Source organism: Suillus clintonianus, assembly GCF_016758775.1.
Source record: "Suillus clintonianus strain FC179 chromosome Unknown DEU56scaffold_2, whole genome shotgun sequence".
In the NCBI taxonomy this organism is placed as follows: Eukaryota; Fungi; Basidiomycota; class Agaricomycetes; order Boletales; family Suillaceae; genus Suillus; species Suillus clintonianus.
Window position 1 is genome coordinate 14,300 of NW_024539226.1, and position 15,660 is coordinate 29,959.

Sequence of the window (15,660 nt, forward strand, 5' to 3'; positions counted from 1 at the left end):
GACTGTAATTTGGTCAAAGAAAGGAAGAACTAAAACTGAGTCTAGTTGTCAGCTTAAATAAAGGCTAGTATCCCGTATATCCGCTCGGTTGAAATCCGTTGTTGGGTTGGAATCCCCACCCAGTTGGTTGTGGCGCAAATCCTGTGGGTTGAGGCCCAATGGCTGGTAATGTTGGTCAGTACTCGTTGGGCATCAACATGGACATAGCTCACGATTTACGCGCAGAGCATTATATGTTTCTGAGATTATCAATCAGATATCACGAATGCATAGCCACAGAATGGCGCTCACCTGCTTGCTGGGGTCCGGAATGCTCGTTTCCACTGGCAAACGTTCCCGATTTCATCTGAGCAAATATATTTGCCGGTGCTGTGTTAGAACTAGTGTTCGGCTGAGAGTATAAGGAAGGAACGGGTGGTGGGGTAGAAACCACATTGTTGAATGGAGAATGAACAAACACTCCTGTTGGGTCTAATCGAGGTTAAGTGATATTTCAGATAACGCACAGTAGGAGCACTTACTTGGTTGTGCTGGTTGCATCGTGGTATTCTGAAATGATGGGCGAGCACCAAAAGTGCCAAAGGACCCACCGAGCATACCAGTTGGCTGCGAGAGCAGTGGTCCCGATGTTGGTAATCCTGTGGGCTGAGAAAAGAGTGGTTGTGTTGTGCCAGGGAAGCCTGTTGGCTGTGCCGAAAGGAATGAAGGTGGTGCTTGTGGTTGTGTTGTGCCAGGGAAGCCTGTTGGCTGTGCTGAAAGGAATGAAGGTGGTGCTTGTCCCTGGAAAGGCGACGCGTTGTATGGGCGCGTTGGCACAAAGTTGTTGAAACCTGTGGTAGTGGGTATAAGGGGCTGCAACAAACTTTGATTGGCCGGAACAGGAGCGAACGGTCCACGAGGGCCTTGTGCACCTGTTTGCTGGATCTGCAGGTGTTGCCCGATGGGTGTAGGAGAAGAGCCCATTCCAAGGCCAGCGCTGTATGAGACAGGTGGCGGTGGGGGTACTACTGGTGAACTTGGCGCAACAGGCGCTGGGGATGGAGAAGGACGGTTTATCTTCAGCTGACTGAGGCGCGCAAGCTGGTCGAAGATATCAGCATCAGTCTTTGCAAGGCCATTGCCAGTTGCTGCAGCCTGCACTGGCACTGGTGCAGCAGGGGGCGGCACCGGTGCAGCGGGCGCAGCCAAGACAGGCGCAATTGCAGGTGCGGTAGCAACGACTGGTGGTGCCGATGGGGCACGAGAAGCAGCAGCAGGAGGTTTAGAACCCGGTCTGTTCGTCCAAGCATCGTCGTCAAAGCCACTAGTAACGGGGACCGTTGAACTTGACCTCTGAGGTGGCTGCACAGGTGTAAGAGTGGCAGGGCTGAGGACGAGAGGCGAACCAGTCCGTTTAATCTGGTCAGAGGTAGTGCCAATGGCGTGGAGGTCAACGGACGGCGGTGGCAGAGACTTGCTAGGTTGTGGTCTCCCGCGGCGTTGGGTATTATTCTTGAGAACGCCTCCAGGACCAGCAAAGAGGTTAGGCGCAGGACTTGATGTTCCTTTACTCCTGACGCCATTCTCCTCTTCTTGGAGCTGCCGTGCCAGTTCTTCGTCGCGAATAAGCTGCTCTTGTGACGTGTCCTTCTTAGGTTTCGCAAACTTCTGCTGGATATGTTTCGTGACGCGAATAATGTCGCCCTCGCGCAGGCCCAGTGAACGCATTGTGGACTCGGTAGTATCTGGGAGGATTGCCTCATCAATCTTGTCACGCTCGAAGGAGGTTGCATATCGTGTGCAATCATCAAGGTCGCAGCCTGCATTCAGGAAGAACTCAAACCAATCCGTCTGCGGCTTCTTTGGCTGCGCTGACATGGTTGCCCGACGTACAACTTCCTTCTGTTTGAGCGCAAGTGGCTGGTCGTCATCATCAGAGATACGACGTGGCGCTGCAGGAGGCTTGTCATTCTTGGTATTAAGTCGCTCAACATAGCGTACGTCCTCGACGGACATTTTCTCCGAAGGGACCTCGATGACCACACCGTTGACTTTGTGTAGACGTAGCTTGCCGTTGGAGTACCCAAGAAAAGCAGCTTCGACACGGAACTGGCCACTGCGGTCGTGCCATATACGTGTAGACTCCGCGGAAGGTACACCTGCTTTATGGGTCAAAAGAGACCAAAGGAAATTGAGGAAGACTCACTCTTGTGAGCATCACTGGAGCTGCGTCCTGCGCTAGAAGTCGACTCTCTGGGTTTCGTTTGCGAGGTCGGGGGACGACTGAGAGAAAGAGACATCAACAAGGTTTCTGAGCATAGGTCGAGGGCGACACTTACGGTGACGAGCTCTGTCCTCTTTCTGCTTTTTGTTGAGCACGCTTTGCGGCCTCCTGACGCTTCCTACGCTCTGCTTCGGCAGTGGCGGCAGCTTCCTCCTTTTCGCGTCGCTTCCTATCAGCCTCTGCCGTTGCTGCGAGAACCTTTGCGCGTTGTTCCTGTTCCTTCTTATTTCGCTCCTGTTCCGCGCGCCCGCGTTCTCGTCGTTCCTCCTCTTTCCTTTCGGCCTCGAGGCGCTCTTGCGCTTCGCGCTCAGCAGCACCGTCATCTTCTGGCTCAGCAGTGACAGATGCTCCACCAGCGCTCTGAGTGTGATGTCAGTAAGTAACTCGCACGTCAGCTTCATGACCGACCTCGAGATACGACGCGGGTACAACACCCTCAATCCCATGTTCATTCCTGCACTTCCACCACTCTTCGCCCTCTTTTTCAATGATCCACAGCCGCTCGCCCTCTTGCACGGTCAATTCATCTGAGCCCGTGCCCTCAAAGTCATATAACGCGACGGCAGGCTCGCCATCATCGACACTCTGACCACCTTCCTCTGTCTCTTCCTCTTCTTCCTCACCTTCCTCTGAGGACTCGCGTGGTGGTATAATTGCAGGAGATTCCTCCGCGAAACGCACAGAAGCGCCGTTCTTCTTCACCGGGCTGCTTACCTCCGAGCGCGGCGGCGGAGAGATAACGGCACGTTGCTCAGCAGATGCAAGTGAGCGAGAGGTCTGCAGCTTCTCGACAACAGCATCAGCCGTGTCTCTGCTTCCAACATTGAAGTGCAGCTTTGTTGCGTTGGACCCGCCCATGTCAATATGCACGTGTTTATTCTTCTCCACGGATATGTCTTCAACATCAGATATCTGCCATTTCTGCACTGGAGTCTATGCGAAGCGAGTCAGTTTTATCATTCAATTCGGGAGGTGATTATACAAAAGGTAAATGATCCGGGACATACCTTATCTGATTCGCTTGCGAAGAAGAGGGAGCCGTTGCCAATGCCTAGAGTGCCCTTCTTTTTCTTGCCTTTCTTGTCCACTTCAGACACGGACCAGGTCTTAATCTCGTCGCTCACACGAGCTTGGGCTTTGGACTGGGCAACTCTGTCGGCAGGGTCCACATACACGCTCAAGGGACGAGCTGGAGGTTCAGGCTACGTATATCGTAGAGTACATTAGTAAAAGATTTCACTAACTCGATAAATTCTCGACGCACCGATGGCGGAATGATAATCTGAGGTGCTACAGCAGCCGGCGCTGGGGTACTTTCCACGCCAGTAGTCTGCGTGCGCGATAAATATGAGTCCACATGCTCGTTGCAGATACATACCTCTTCGACATAGTTTCCTGGTACAAAGCCAGCCTTACCACCCTCCTTGCTTTGAACGAGTATCCAGTCTTCTTCACGGTCAAATACCAATAAAATCTCGTCCTCCTTGATAGACAGCTCTCCGGGTGCAGCGGAATCATAGTCATAGATAGCTCTGACAAGAGACGTATGTTCAGCCTGGTGTGTATGTCAGACAGATTGTGAAGAACGCAAGGTTACGAAACGGACCTGCTCGACATAGGCAGCGGGGACGAGGCCGGATGGACTATCTTCCTCCTGTGATTCACCTTTTATCTTGACTTTCCACCAACTTCGTATGGCATGAGCGTTAGAGCAAATGGTATGCCATAACTACTTACTCATCATCGGTACGTTCAAGGAGAAGGACGATTTGGTTCTCAGTAATCGCAAGTTCATCTTCTGACTGGGGCTCGTAGTCATAAGAGGCCTTGAGGACTGCAAGATACTCTTCGTGTTCTGACATCGGCGGAGAACAACAGGAGGATCAAACTTGATTCGGGACGGTGTGTAGCGGCGTCGGCGGGGTTGCGCCTGATGGGATGTACTAAGTAGTACTTTGAATTCGCCCGGAAACGGCTCTGCTGTTATTAATGTGGAATGAGAGAAAGACCTATATAATATGTTAGTTGAGATCAGTTATTACACAGAAACAGTGGGCGTTGGTAAACGAGGCAGTGGGTGCAGGTGGCCGCAGTGACGGAGAAAGGTGAGATGATTGGTTTCACGTGACCCAGTTAATGAGAGACTGACAAGCTATTCGTGAACTTCGTGAGGTTCTACTGCTACACGTGTGCTAAAGATGACAATAATGATAGCTAGAGAAATATATCAAATAATTGGCACAGTGAAATGTCCCAGTAATCCGTGAGTAATATGCTGTAGATGAAATAAATGGAACAGGAGTGGTCACGGTGGTGCCATATCTACCCCAGTGTCATGCTAGAGACAGTCGCTGCGATGCTACTACGTCCGCTGGATGGAACGAGCGCACTCGCAAGCAGTTCTCGACAGTTTCGTAGGCGCTCCCTCCGTAATACAAACCACGAACTTTCCGAGGATGGGACAGCCAGTGGCACTCCAATAATCCCGCGCGTCTGCGCACTCTGCACGGCCTTCACCAACGAGTCGACCTCTGCTTCTGAGTCTAGGTCATCCAAGTTTTCCGCGGCCTCATCGATGTCCAGTTGCGTGGCAGCAGTGCCAGACGTATTCGCCTTCCTGCCAGGTTTCTTCGGCATGCCTTTCCCTTCCAGTCCAGCTGCTAATGCAGCCTCCTGTGCAAGCCGCTTCTTCTCCGCCTTCTCCTTCTCGCGCTTCTCCTTCTTCTCTGCCTTCGTCTCCTTCTTTACCGGCTCCACCCAGTTAGGGTTGTGCTCACGGTTCCACTCGAGCAAAAGCTCGTCATACGCCTTCGAGCGATTCTGAACAGCGCGCTTCGCACCCATGGAGTGAGCTTTGCACGTGAGCGAGCGCGAGCACGGGAGGCCTTTATCATTGATCACTCCACACTGCTTGTTATAGTCCACGGGGCCTTTAGTACGCCCCTTTGTGATCTTGGTCTTCTTCTTAGACGGCTCGCCAACTTCATCCCCTTCCTCGCCATCTGCAGCCCGCTTCTTGCCTTTCTTCAGCTCAACTTGATGGGGCTGGTTATGTATGATGATGAGAGGAAAATATATCAGGAGACAGTACCTTCGCTATCTGCCGGTTTGCCCTTGACCCATTTCTTCCCTGAACGAATGTCATTACAATTGTCTGACTGCGCATGAGACAAATATTCATCAGTTATTAAAGCTATGACATACTGATGTGTTCGGAAATCGCGCTCCGTAAGATAGGCTTGTCGCATTCTGTACAACGCACGACGCCAATGTCAGCACGTAGCGGCTGGGCACCAAATATTTTCATGTCGCGGGCAGAAAGCCATGATGTTGGCGGCGGAGGAAGACCAGTAACTTCAGGTGCATTTGGAGAGCTCGCGCGTGGTGGGGTAAGAGCTTCCCATGAAAATGGGGAAGGGGAATGGCTCGTCCGCTTGAGTTTGAGCGTCATGGCTGTATGATCAAGAACAGTCTGCACCAAAAAGGAAGGTGAGTGACCTTTAATCACGTGATCACGCGTTTCAGAGTCTTTCAGGATTGTGGACATCAGGGTCGAAACAGAGCAATATTAAAAAGTTTGCACACAACTACATGATAGTACATAATAAATGAAGACATTGAAAGCACAACAAACAAGTTCTATTACAACACCCGATGACAGTATTGAGCGATCTACTGCGACCGTTAGGTCTGCCGGGCTTCTGATTTCCTTCTTGGTATCGTACCCCTCTCAATCTATTGGAATGCTGTATAGACGACTATATGGAATATGCCGTGTTTGCATAAAAAGTGCAGGGACAAGAGAAGGGCCGCAAAATGCGACACATATTGTGAGAAGGATGAAGGAACGTGAGCCACCGCTCAATAATGATATCACAGAATACATACGTGTAAGCAAGATGCAGCTACACACAAGCATCTCACGCGGCAACTGACACATGTGCCACGCCCTCTGTGACCTCATCGAGGCGATCGTCAATGAGTTTTGTGATCTGCAATGGCGGGGAGAGTCAGTTAAAGTGTATGCAGCAAGAGGTGGCGAGGTAATAAATGGATCCGAAGGACCGATAGGAATGGTTGTGTAGTTAAGGGGAAAAGAAGGGAAAGAATAACAGTTTTAATGCAGCATACAATTAAGATTAAAAAACGCACCTTCCCAATCGCAATTGTTCTCCCCTCGTCACGGAGCGTGAAGCGACCGAGTTGAGGGTAATCGATGAAGCGCTCGACACATATGGGGAGGATCGTTTCTATGAGTGCCACGACTTTTTGGCCTGGGTTACCGTAACAGAGTGGTGCATTTGTATAAAAATGTGCAGAACAGGCGGAGATTATTATTACGGCAGCAATTTTGTTTCGCAGCAACGAAATGGGTGAGGAAGAAACGTCAGTGAAAATTGATTGTACTGTGCACAGCGCACCCACCCTTCTTCGCGAATTGAGGCGGCTTCTTCGATTTGCGTCCTGTAGCTTTGTCAAAGTAGTGTAGTAGTGCCTATGCACGTCAGCACCGTATAAACCAACAAAATACGCCGCACTCACGGGCAGTGTAACCTCCTCAGAAAGTGTGTGCACATGCATGACCGCCGAGTACCCCGCACAGATAATATTCTTGTGTTCCAAAATTGCGAGCTGCGCCTCGAATTGCCTCACCGCTCTTACAGGGTGTTTCGGACTTGTGAGGACGAATCCAGGACTGATATCTTCGTCCTCCACGCCCCTCAGTCTCACACGCACGTTATCACCGCAGATCGCGCTGTGTACCTCTTCTTCCATCTCATTGTAAATGGCGGCAACTTCAACAGCTGATCTGTTCGGCATAAGGGTAAGAGCGTCGCCCTTACGAAGGTGTCCGGATTCGATCTTGCCGACGATGATGGCGCCCATGTCTTTATACTTTTCGGAGACAGGCATCATGAGAGGAGCATTGACCTTGCGGTCGACCATGGGCATGTGGTCCATGTGTTCAAGGAAGGCGGGGCCACTGCAAGACGGGCATAAGTATGCATGTATAAGGAGGAAATAGATCACTACACACTCATTCCAGGAACAGATAGACTTAGCCACACGATCCTTCAGGTTCTGACCCGTATATGCCGACACAGGTATAAAGGTGACATCCGTCTTGGGATTGAAGCCAGCAGATTTAATAAATGGAGTCAACTTATCCTTGATCTCAGTATATCTGCCTTTATCCCAGTTGACAGTCGGATCATCCATCTTGTTGATGACGACGACCACTTTGCTGACGCCGGCGGTTTTAACGAGCATGACGTGTTCGCGAGTCTGGCCACCTCTTTCGAAACCAGTTTCGAATTCACCTTTGCGTGCAGATATCACGAGGATTGCGACGTCTGCTTGGGCAGCACCACTAATCATGCTCGGGACATAGGTCTTGTGGCCTGGGGCATCTAGAATGGTATATCTTCGAGTGGATGTCTCGAAGTAGGCTCTACCGACCTCGACAGTCTTCCCCTTTGAGCGTTCCTGAGGGGTGCTATCAAGAGCCCAGGAAAGGTACCAGGTTTCACGGCCAGCTTCTTTTGCCTCCCGCTCGTATTTCTCCATGGTGCGTTTGTCAACGCCACCAGAGATATACAAGAGGTTTCCGCCAAGAGTTGATTTCCCAGCATCTACATGGCCGATGAAGACGATGTTAAGATGTTCTTTAACTACGAGAATATGAGTGCGATTACATGGGAGAGGGGGAGTAGTCATGATGATGCGTACCATCGCCGAAAAGATCTTTGAGGACCTCCTGGTCTGCAACAGACTGGACCTCTTTTGCTATGGATGTGGTGTCTGTCTTGGCTCGTTCGGTGGAAAAGACCTTGTTAGTAGGTGGTGCAGGAGAAGAAGATTGTGATGGTGCGGTGCTCGCAGATACAGACGGTGGAAGAGCAGCTTTTGTCTGTGAAGCAGGAGTAGGAGTAGGAGCAGGCTTAGGAGCAGCAGGAGGGTTTGATCCACCGATGTTGAGAGTGATGGTTGGAGCCGGAGGTGGAGCTTCAGTTTGGGCAGGGCGCTCGAGGGGAGGTTTTGATGGAGGTGCTTGTTGATTTTTCTGAGGTAGCACGAATGAACGACCTGGAACGAACTCGAATGCGCCTGCGTTAAGCTTGCTCATCGTTGAACTGATCGGCGGCGATTGTCGTGGTCAAGAATCTAGCAGGTCATTGAATTTTATCAGTCGAAGTCATGTGATCTATCAGATCCGGAATCGGCGCCGTGCCACCGTGACCGTCATGGTCACTGTCGAGCTCACTGTTCTGCACGATGACGACGGAGGCACAGGAAGAACTCGCAACCGTGTTACATTCTGGCTTTTTTCTCCTCGATACGTCCAGCACCGCCGAGCGCGACCTAAAAAATATACTCGTGCACAGACTAACGCAATACCACCAAGTACTCAGATCGATCCCTCCCTCCATTGACACAGCGGAGGACGCTCAACTTGAAACTGCTCAATGTGCCCTGCACGTTGTCGAGCGCGTTCAGACCCTCCTCGACCAGCCAGATTTCCAACATGAAGGTGATCTGAAAAGCGCGCCAGCAATAGGGACACGCGACCTCAACACTCTCCGCACCCTTCTCTCTCTCATTTTTCGGTGGGGAACCGGACCACTTTATACGCGTCTCACCCCTTCGTTCTCGTCTAAACCAATTCCGGGCACCCCAAAAATTATTGACCTCACGAACACCCCCGCCGACCATGCTACACTCTCTGACCTGCTTTTGCGCCTCATGGGTCTCTTGTTCCCCAATGGCCCAAAGAGCACGCCGCCCCAAACACTTATTAGCAGTACACTACTGTCAAGACATGCAGTTGATTTGTTACGCCCGAGTATGGCCCTCGGATGGCTACCTAGTTCACCCGTCGAGCCTCTACGCCCGCTCGTGCTCCGTCTCCTCGCCTTGTGCGTGTACTTTACAGTAGTCGTAGTTCGTAATCTCATTATTTTTACACAAAATGTGTGCCCTCAGCATCCCCCTCCCGCAACTCATGTCGTCCCTTGCTACGGTCCTCTCCACCCCTAATTCCCCAACACCTCCCCACGTCCGTAAACTTTGTTCATCCCTCCTCACTCAACACCTCCTCCGCCTAGACGGTGTGCGTGCTCTCTGTGCTGCTGTATTCGGCGAACTCGATGCCGAAGAAGAACCGGAACTCGACAAATTAGAGCACGTTGCACGCGTGTTGGGAACAGTGCCTCGGGGGATGCAACCCAAGGTGTGCAGGTTTGGTTACTGATTTTCTGATCTAATACCGTCCCAGGATTACTTCCAGACCATAATACCCCGCATCCTTGCTCTCATGTCTCCGCCTTCCCCTTCTTCTGCCTCAACGCCGATAATACCTGCGTTCAAACGTGCAGTCGCATTCGCTCTCGCGCGCATGCTGGACTTAAGTGCTACACACCATGCGCTCGTTGCGAGTATAGCATTACCCATTTTACACGACCCACTCACCAAAGTCCCCAATGAAGCCTCACACGACCAAGGGGGGTCAGATCAAAGCCACGGTCTGCCCACTCCATCATCATCCCTCCAGACCCTTCATACACTCCTGTTATCAACTGATCCATCGCCTTCTCTCTTCTCCTCCCTCCTTTCACCCATCCTCCCTTCTCTGTATTCCATTCACGCACACCTCAGTAAAGTGGGTGTAGCGGATCCGATACTGAAAGAGGATGTTTGGACATTGATGAGGACATGGGGACGAGTTGTAGAAGATGGCGAGGGAGTTCGAGCATTGTGGTCATTAGTGGATGAGAATGCAAACTCTTCAGCAGGGTGGGAAGGGGGAAATACAGAAGATCTAAAACGAGTAAGGAGGTATGTCGCACTGCTGCTTCGTCTTCATGTAAATCTCAGCCTAAATTCGATACAGGGTCAACAGAGAAGAGAAACTCTCTCTTCTTACACCGGAAGACCTCCGACACGCCTCCGTCACTGAGGAGAGTGATATAGAGTCATTGGACTTGGGACTCTACCCACCTCCTGCGCACTTTGTTTCCTACATGAAGAGCATCGATCGTGCAGATATTGCGGGGGGCGTGTTCGTGAGATTGCTAGAGGCATATCGGGTTGCGAAGGAGCCTGGTCGTGAAAAGTCACAAGACGGCGAGTTCAAAAGAGAAACACAGAGTATATTGATGAACCCGAAGGAACCTGATCCACTCCGGTAAGCCTAACATGCCGGCCCAGCCATGTCTTCTGATGTACACGATCACAGGGTGATGCTTCTCCTCCAACTCATCATAGCCTTCCAATCTCAGCTGGACAACACCGCTATCCTGAGTCGCCCAAAGGATGTGCTGGAATTTGTGAGGCACGCATTAGAGGTGTCTGATGCGGCCTCCTCCGCACCCGTATCTAGCACGTCAAATCGTGGCACAAGTAACGAACACAGAAAGGGCCTCCTTAGAGAGGATCTTAGAATCATCCCAGAGGAGCAGGACGATCTGGAAATTGGACCAGATAGTGACGACGAGTACGATGAAGAGATTGAGGGGGAAGACATGGTGGAGACTGCTGTTGGGTTGCTGTTGGCTATACTTGAAGGTTTGTCGATATTTGTTTCGAGAAGAATAAGAGCTGACTTCCGTTTTTCTGCATCCTTGTGTCATATTCTTCGCTATGAATTCTGTGCACATTTTGTCGTGTCTCCTACCCCTCGACGAAATAAAATTTACCACCCCCCATCACTCCAAAACACAGCCAACCCCTCACTCACCCCGAACAACACGCCCTCACTTACGCCAATCCTCGACCTCCTCGAGGTGCACACGCCAACCCGGCCAAGCGCACGCGAGGCACGGTTAGTATTGACAGCGAGGATGGCCGAGGGGGCGTTAGCCGCATCGGGATCTGCTTCTAAATTTACCAAAGATAAGGGCAGAAACAACGGTAGAAACAAGGATGAAGACGCAGATCCGCGAGAGACGTACCAAAAAGCGCTCAAACTTCTTCAAGACCCACTCCTACCTGTACGGGCGCATGGGCTGCTCTTATTACGCGAGTTAGTATCTTTCCCGGCTCGTGCGAGAGAGGCTGAGCGAGAGAGGCTTGAGAGGGAAGCAACAATACGTGCACTGCACCCTGCTATCCTCTCCATATTCTTGCAAGCGATTCAGGAGGACGATTCATATGTGTTTTTGAATGCGGTGCAAGGCCTGGCTGCTTTGGTGCATGCCCCTGGTCCCGGTCCTAATTCTAGATCTGGCACGGGGAACGAAGTCTTGAAAGTGCTATTGGATGCGTATGCTAGGGGGGCGGAAGATCTTGCTGATGACGAGGCAAAATCGGATAAAAAATTCAAGGATGATGAAAAGGGTAAGGCAAAGGGAAAAGGCAAACCAATGAGTGAAGTTGACACACGCCTCCGCATCGGCGAAGCCCTCGCAGTTGTTGTGAGGCGGTGTGGAGACGCCCTGGGGGTATATGGTGAGTTCTATCCCGTAATTCTGTCCTATTCTCATTCATCTTGTCATCACTCGCCGTGTCACAAAAGCGGACACGCTCCTTCCACCCCTCCTTTCCCTCGTCTGCGAGTCCCGCGCCCCAGTTATCTTACGCACATCAGCGATATCCCTGCTCTCCGAGTGTATCAACACCTGTGCCCGCGTGGTAGAACGATACACAGAGGGAATAGCAGAGGGAATGCTTGATCTAGTTTTGGTCGAGATGACTGTAGCAACCCCCACTCCTCGTCCTGCGGCTAAGGTAGAGGGGAAGAAAACGGGAAAGGGCGCAGAAGTAAGCACAGGACAAGCAGAGTCTGAACCTGCTCCAATACCCCAATTCCAGCCCGAACGCCCTCCAGACCTGCTAGACATATCTCCCCTGAGCACATCCTCCAAAGTCCCAGCGCTTCGACGCGCGGCGCTACACTTTTTCGCGCTTCTCGTGCGGATGCTTACTCAGGAGGCGTATGAACGCGATAGCGGCTCCTGGAGCGATGTTCAAATCAGGAGCATATATCCCGGGCAAACGGGCGCGTATACGGCATATGAAGGGGGACCACTACCCCCGGGATTTATAAGACGCGCTCGGACGGTGTTGGGGTATATCGCAACTGTGGATGAGGATACGGTTGTGAGGGTAATGGCGAGGGAGGTTGGAGAGGGGCTGGAGGGGCTGGAAAAGGCTTTGGTTGGGCTGTGAATGCCTAGACGAATGGCAACAAAATCTCTGAGGCTTCATGTAGAGTGATGATTATTCAGTTGCGAAGGAAATTCAATCTCATGAAAGATGTTGTTCCGTGTGCACTTGATCAGTGTATCCATTGATGACGGTCAGGGCTTTAGCGCTTTAGCTTTAATAGCACCTCTTGACATCGGAATTTCCCGCACTTGCAAAGCAACCTCCTGTTGCACAACAAGGAGGTATCATCCAGATCTGTACAAACTTATAAGATATGTTCATAGATCTAGATACAAGCACATCCCAAGGTCGTTGAGTGCAGCAAAACGCTCGAGACCATTTCTGCGGACTGAATCATTGGCATTGTTTCTCTTGTACCATAATTGATGCTTTTATTTCACTTCCACGTGCTTGGAGATGGACCACCATATCTAGAAACCTACCTTATGGACGTATACGTAGTTATGCTCATCAGTGCACTCATCGGATGTGTACTCGACAGTATTAATATTGAGTTATCAGACTCGCCTAACCAGACTTCTACCTTGTAGTCATTCATAACGCTCGAGTCTGTTTTCTATCCTCACCTTCGGAAGCAACGCTCATGCGAGAGACTTTAAGCTTGAAGCTTGAGCTTGAAGCTTTGAAGACGGTCGAATAAATGAATCATTTCGTTCCCTGTTAAAGCTATTTATTATTATTAATTATCTATTTATGTAGTCCCAAACAGATCTCTAATAAAGTCAGACAGTCGTTCTGTCTAATACCCACTGACACCCATCTCTGAGTTCTATAGCTAGACTCTGGAAATAAGCTGTCCGCTCCTAATCAAACAACCACCCGGTGGTTCAGTACGCGGTCTCGATGAATCCATTTCGAAGAGAATTAATCGCCTGCGATATAATGCTTTCCTATCCAGAAGTAACCACATTCAGTCCCGCCCTAACCTCGAAAGCTCAAATAGAGATTGACGATGAACTTGTGGCGCTTCAAGAGAGAATACGAGCTCTTCGGACACACAGAAACAGTCTCTCTCCCGTATCCTCACTCCCCCCAGAGATCCTCGGCGCCATTTTCGTCCATCATGTTCAGAAGACGCAGTCGCTTTATGTTCCTCATGCCCCTGCTGTTCTTTCATGGCTCAAAGTCGGACATGTGTGTCGCCATTGGCGCGAGGTTACCCTCGGGACACCAGAGTTATGGTCTGCACCGTTTCTCAATTCTTTACAAGCCACGGAAGAAATGCTCCTGAGGTCCAAAATGGCTCCTTTGAAATTGAGAAGCGGTTTTCGATATCGTATGGACTGCGTCCAAAAGGCGTTGATGCACGTAGAGCGTTTGCAGGAGATTTCTCTCCTCCCGTCCTCCAATGGTGGCACGACGTATGTCATGCACCGCTGCATTACGGAACTCCTCGACAAATTATCATCTCGTTCTGCTCCCAAACTACAATCGCTTGCTTTGGAAGTAGGGCCTGAACAAACACCACGCATAGCAATTCCCACTTCTTTCCCCGCACCCAACCTTCGCGACCTTCAAATCAATCGCTGTGATCTATCATGGGCATCTTCCGTCCTCACAGGACTCACTGTCCTTGCCATCAAAAAATTATCACCTGAATGCCTTCCGACTTTAGACCAGTTGATCTCTGCGCTCCGTCGTATGCCTGCTCTGCACTCTCTTACATTAGAAGATGCTCTTCCGATTCTTCCCCCCCAAATGGTGTCACTCCCTCCCACATCTCGTGCCATGAACGTTAGACTTCCCCACTTGAAACGGTTGCGTTTGACGGCGAAAATATTGGAAGTGGCCAACGTGCTAGCTTGCATTGAATCAACAACATCGGAAGTTCAACTCGTATGCCGAGCATTTTCAGAAAATCCGAATCGAGAATGGAATTTGAGCATCCCCGTCATCTCTCGTGTCTTGGAACATTGCTTCAAAGACAGTCCAGATAAGTCTCGACAAATCCCACGTTCCATGCAACTGTCCTCCCCTACTGGTTGCATTTGTTTGCATTATAGTGCGATCCGGAACACTCCCTCGCGGGCGAGGGGATTAACGTCTTTTCTGGATCTCGATTTTTCGGCGGAGTGCTCTGTCAATCTTGATTTTTATTCTCCCGATGACATGAGGAGGACAATTCTTTGCGACTTGCAGAGGATCGTTCCTCTTGGGAGTATCGAGGCCATGTACTTCGACTTTTCCTTCGCTTGTTGGGATGGTTTCTGGACTGATCTTCTTGGCCGCGGCGCTGCCCGTAATCTTTCATATATGTACTTGCGAGGGCCATACCAGGCTCTCGAAGAACTTCTTAAATCCCTGCGTTCACGGAAGCACAGTGTTTCGCGGCCCGTAGGCGGGCGTTCACAACAGGAACCCATTTTTTCCCCAGTACTCTCCCATCTTGTCCTTCACGAGCTAGATTTTGAATCCTCTAGCGCGAACTTTATTCGACCCTCTGATCTCCTTGATGTGCTCATCGATCGCGTCAACGGAGGTCGGGGGTTAGACCACCTTGAGATTATTCAAACCTCGGGTATCTTCGCCCCTGACGCGCAGTTGCTGCGAGAGGTGGTGGCCGATGTGAGCTGGGATGGCCTTTCATAAAAAGTTCCAGCGAAAACTTCGACCTCGACTCGGATGTCTATGACATGGAAGAAGAAGAAGAAGAATATTACGACGATGATGGTATTTACAGTGACGGATACTCTTCCTGAAAATCATGCTGGGTGCATTGCATGCATAGTTAGGATACAATGCTGTGGTGTTCGATTTTGCATTCTGTTGTATGGTAATGCTTACTGATATGCGTTTGCACAAGTCGCCAAGTGGAAGTTTGAGCCTCTCCAATCTCGAGCCCTCTCCTCTAAGGTCTGTACTCAGACTGATAAATGCCTCGTAGTCGTCGTTGATGAGTAACACCAGCTCCTCCTTCAACGAGGTAAGGTAGTCTCTAAGCTCTGAGCGCAAGTCTTGTAGAGATGTGTGCGATCGGGAAAGCAGAAATTCTTCGACGTTAAACACTTCTGCAGTTAGATGAGGGTTGTTATGCGATAATGGGATATAAATTGGCAGCGTTGAGGCAGTAGTTCGGGGAGCATAGCTAGATCCTGCTTGCTCACGCGCAACGAGCTCTTTTGCAGACCGTTCCAACTCATAAGGGTCGGGAGATTTGCCAGAGGCATGGAAGACGCGCGAAGACATTTATGGTGTCGGCCGCACGTACTCAGGCTACAACCCGATCCCAC

General features: G+C 50.7%; 5 protein-coding genes across 5 annotated transcripts; 2 read left to right on the top strand and 3 right to left on the bottom strand.

The window, feature by feature from the left end:
* Positions 1–64: 64 nt before the first annotated feature.
* Positions 65–4,125, bottom strand: DEU56DRAFT_723571 (uncharacterized protein; the record flags this gene model as incomplete). Its single annotated transcript, XM_041347779.1, has 11 exons — positions 65–141; positions 213–239; positions 292–471; positions 522–2,138; positions 2,386–2,623; positions 2,672–3,196; positions 3,271–3,465; positions 3,528–3,593; positions 3,642–3,818; positions 3,870–3,951; positions 4,001–4,125. The coding sequence occupies 11 exons, from the start codon at positions 4,123–4,125 to the stop codon at positions 65–67; spliced, it is 3,309 nt and encodes a 1,102-aa protein (XP_041215001.1).
* A 265-nt stretch (positions 4,126–4,390) lies between these two features.
* Positions 4,391–5,727, bottom strand: DEU56DRAFT_765213 (SCA7-domain-containing protein). The gene is made up of 3 exons (XM_041350980.1): positions 5,468–5,727; positions 5,355–5,417; positions 4,391–5,298 (listed from the first exon to the last, which is right to left on the bottom strand). The coding sequence occupies exons 1-3, from the start codon at positions 5,712–5,714 to the stop codon at positions 4,586–4,588; spliced, it is 1,023 nt and encodes a 340-aa protein (XP_041215002.1). The 5' UTR covers positions 5,715–5,727; the 3' UTR covers positions 4,391–4,585.
* An 86-nt stretch (positions 5,728–5,813) lies between these two features.
* On the bottom strand, positions 5,814–8,442 carry DEU56DRAFT_765215 (P-loop containing nucleoside triphosphate hydrolase protein). The gene is made up of 6 exons (XM_041350981.1): positions 7,994–8,442; positions 7,302–7,935; positions 6,806–7,247; positions 6,689–6,758; positions 6,416–6,537; positions 5,814–6,255 (listed from the first exon to the last, which is right to left on the bottom strand). The coding sequence occupies exons 1-6, from the start codon at positions 8,388–8,390 to the stop codon at positions 6,184–6,186; spliced, it is 1,737 nt and encodes a 578-aa protein (XP_041215003.1). The 5' UTR covers positions 8,391–8,442; the 3' UTR covers positions 5,814–6,183.
* Positions 8,443–8,522: 80 nt separating this feature from the next.
* Positions 8,523–12,561, top strand: DEU56DRAFT_765220 (uncharacterized protein). Its single transcript, XM_041350982.1, has 7 exons — positions 8,523–9,180; positions 9,248–9,494; positions 9,540–10,099; positions 10,155–10,448; positions 10,500–10,828; positions 10,985–11,710; positions 11,778–12,561. Exons 1-7 carry the CDS (start codon positions 8,540–8,542, stop codon positions 12,428–12,430), a joined length of 3,450 nt encoding a protein of 1,149 aa, XP_041215004.1. The 5' UTR covers positions 8,523–8,539; the 3' UTR covers positions 12,431–12,561.
* A 501-nt stretch (positions 12,562–13,062) lies between these two features.
* DEU56DRAFT_765228 (uncharacterized protein) lies at positions 13,063–15,202 on the top strand. Its single transcript, XM_041350983.1, has 4 exons — positions 13,063–13,129; positions 13,162–14,764; positions 14,786–14,970; positions 15,024–15,202. The coding sequence occupies exons 2-4, from the start codon at positions 13,313–13,315 to the stop codon at positions 15,127–15,129; spliced, it is 1,743 nt and encodes a 580-aa protein (XP_041215005.1). The 5' UTR covers positions 13,063–13,129; positions 13,162–13,312; the 3' UTR covers positions 15,130–15,202.
* The last annotated feature ends 458 nt before the right edge of the window (positions 15,203–15,660 follow it).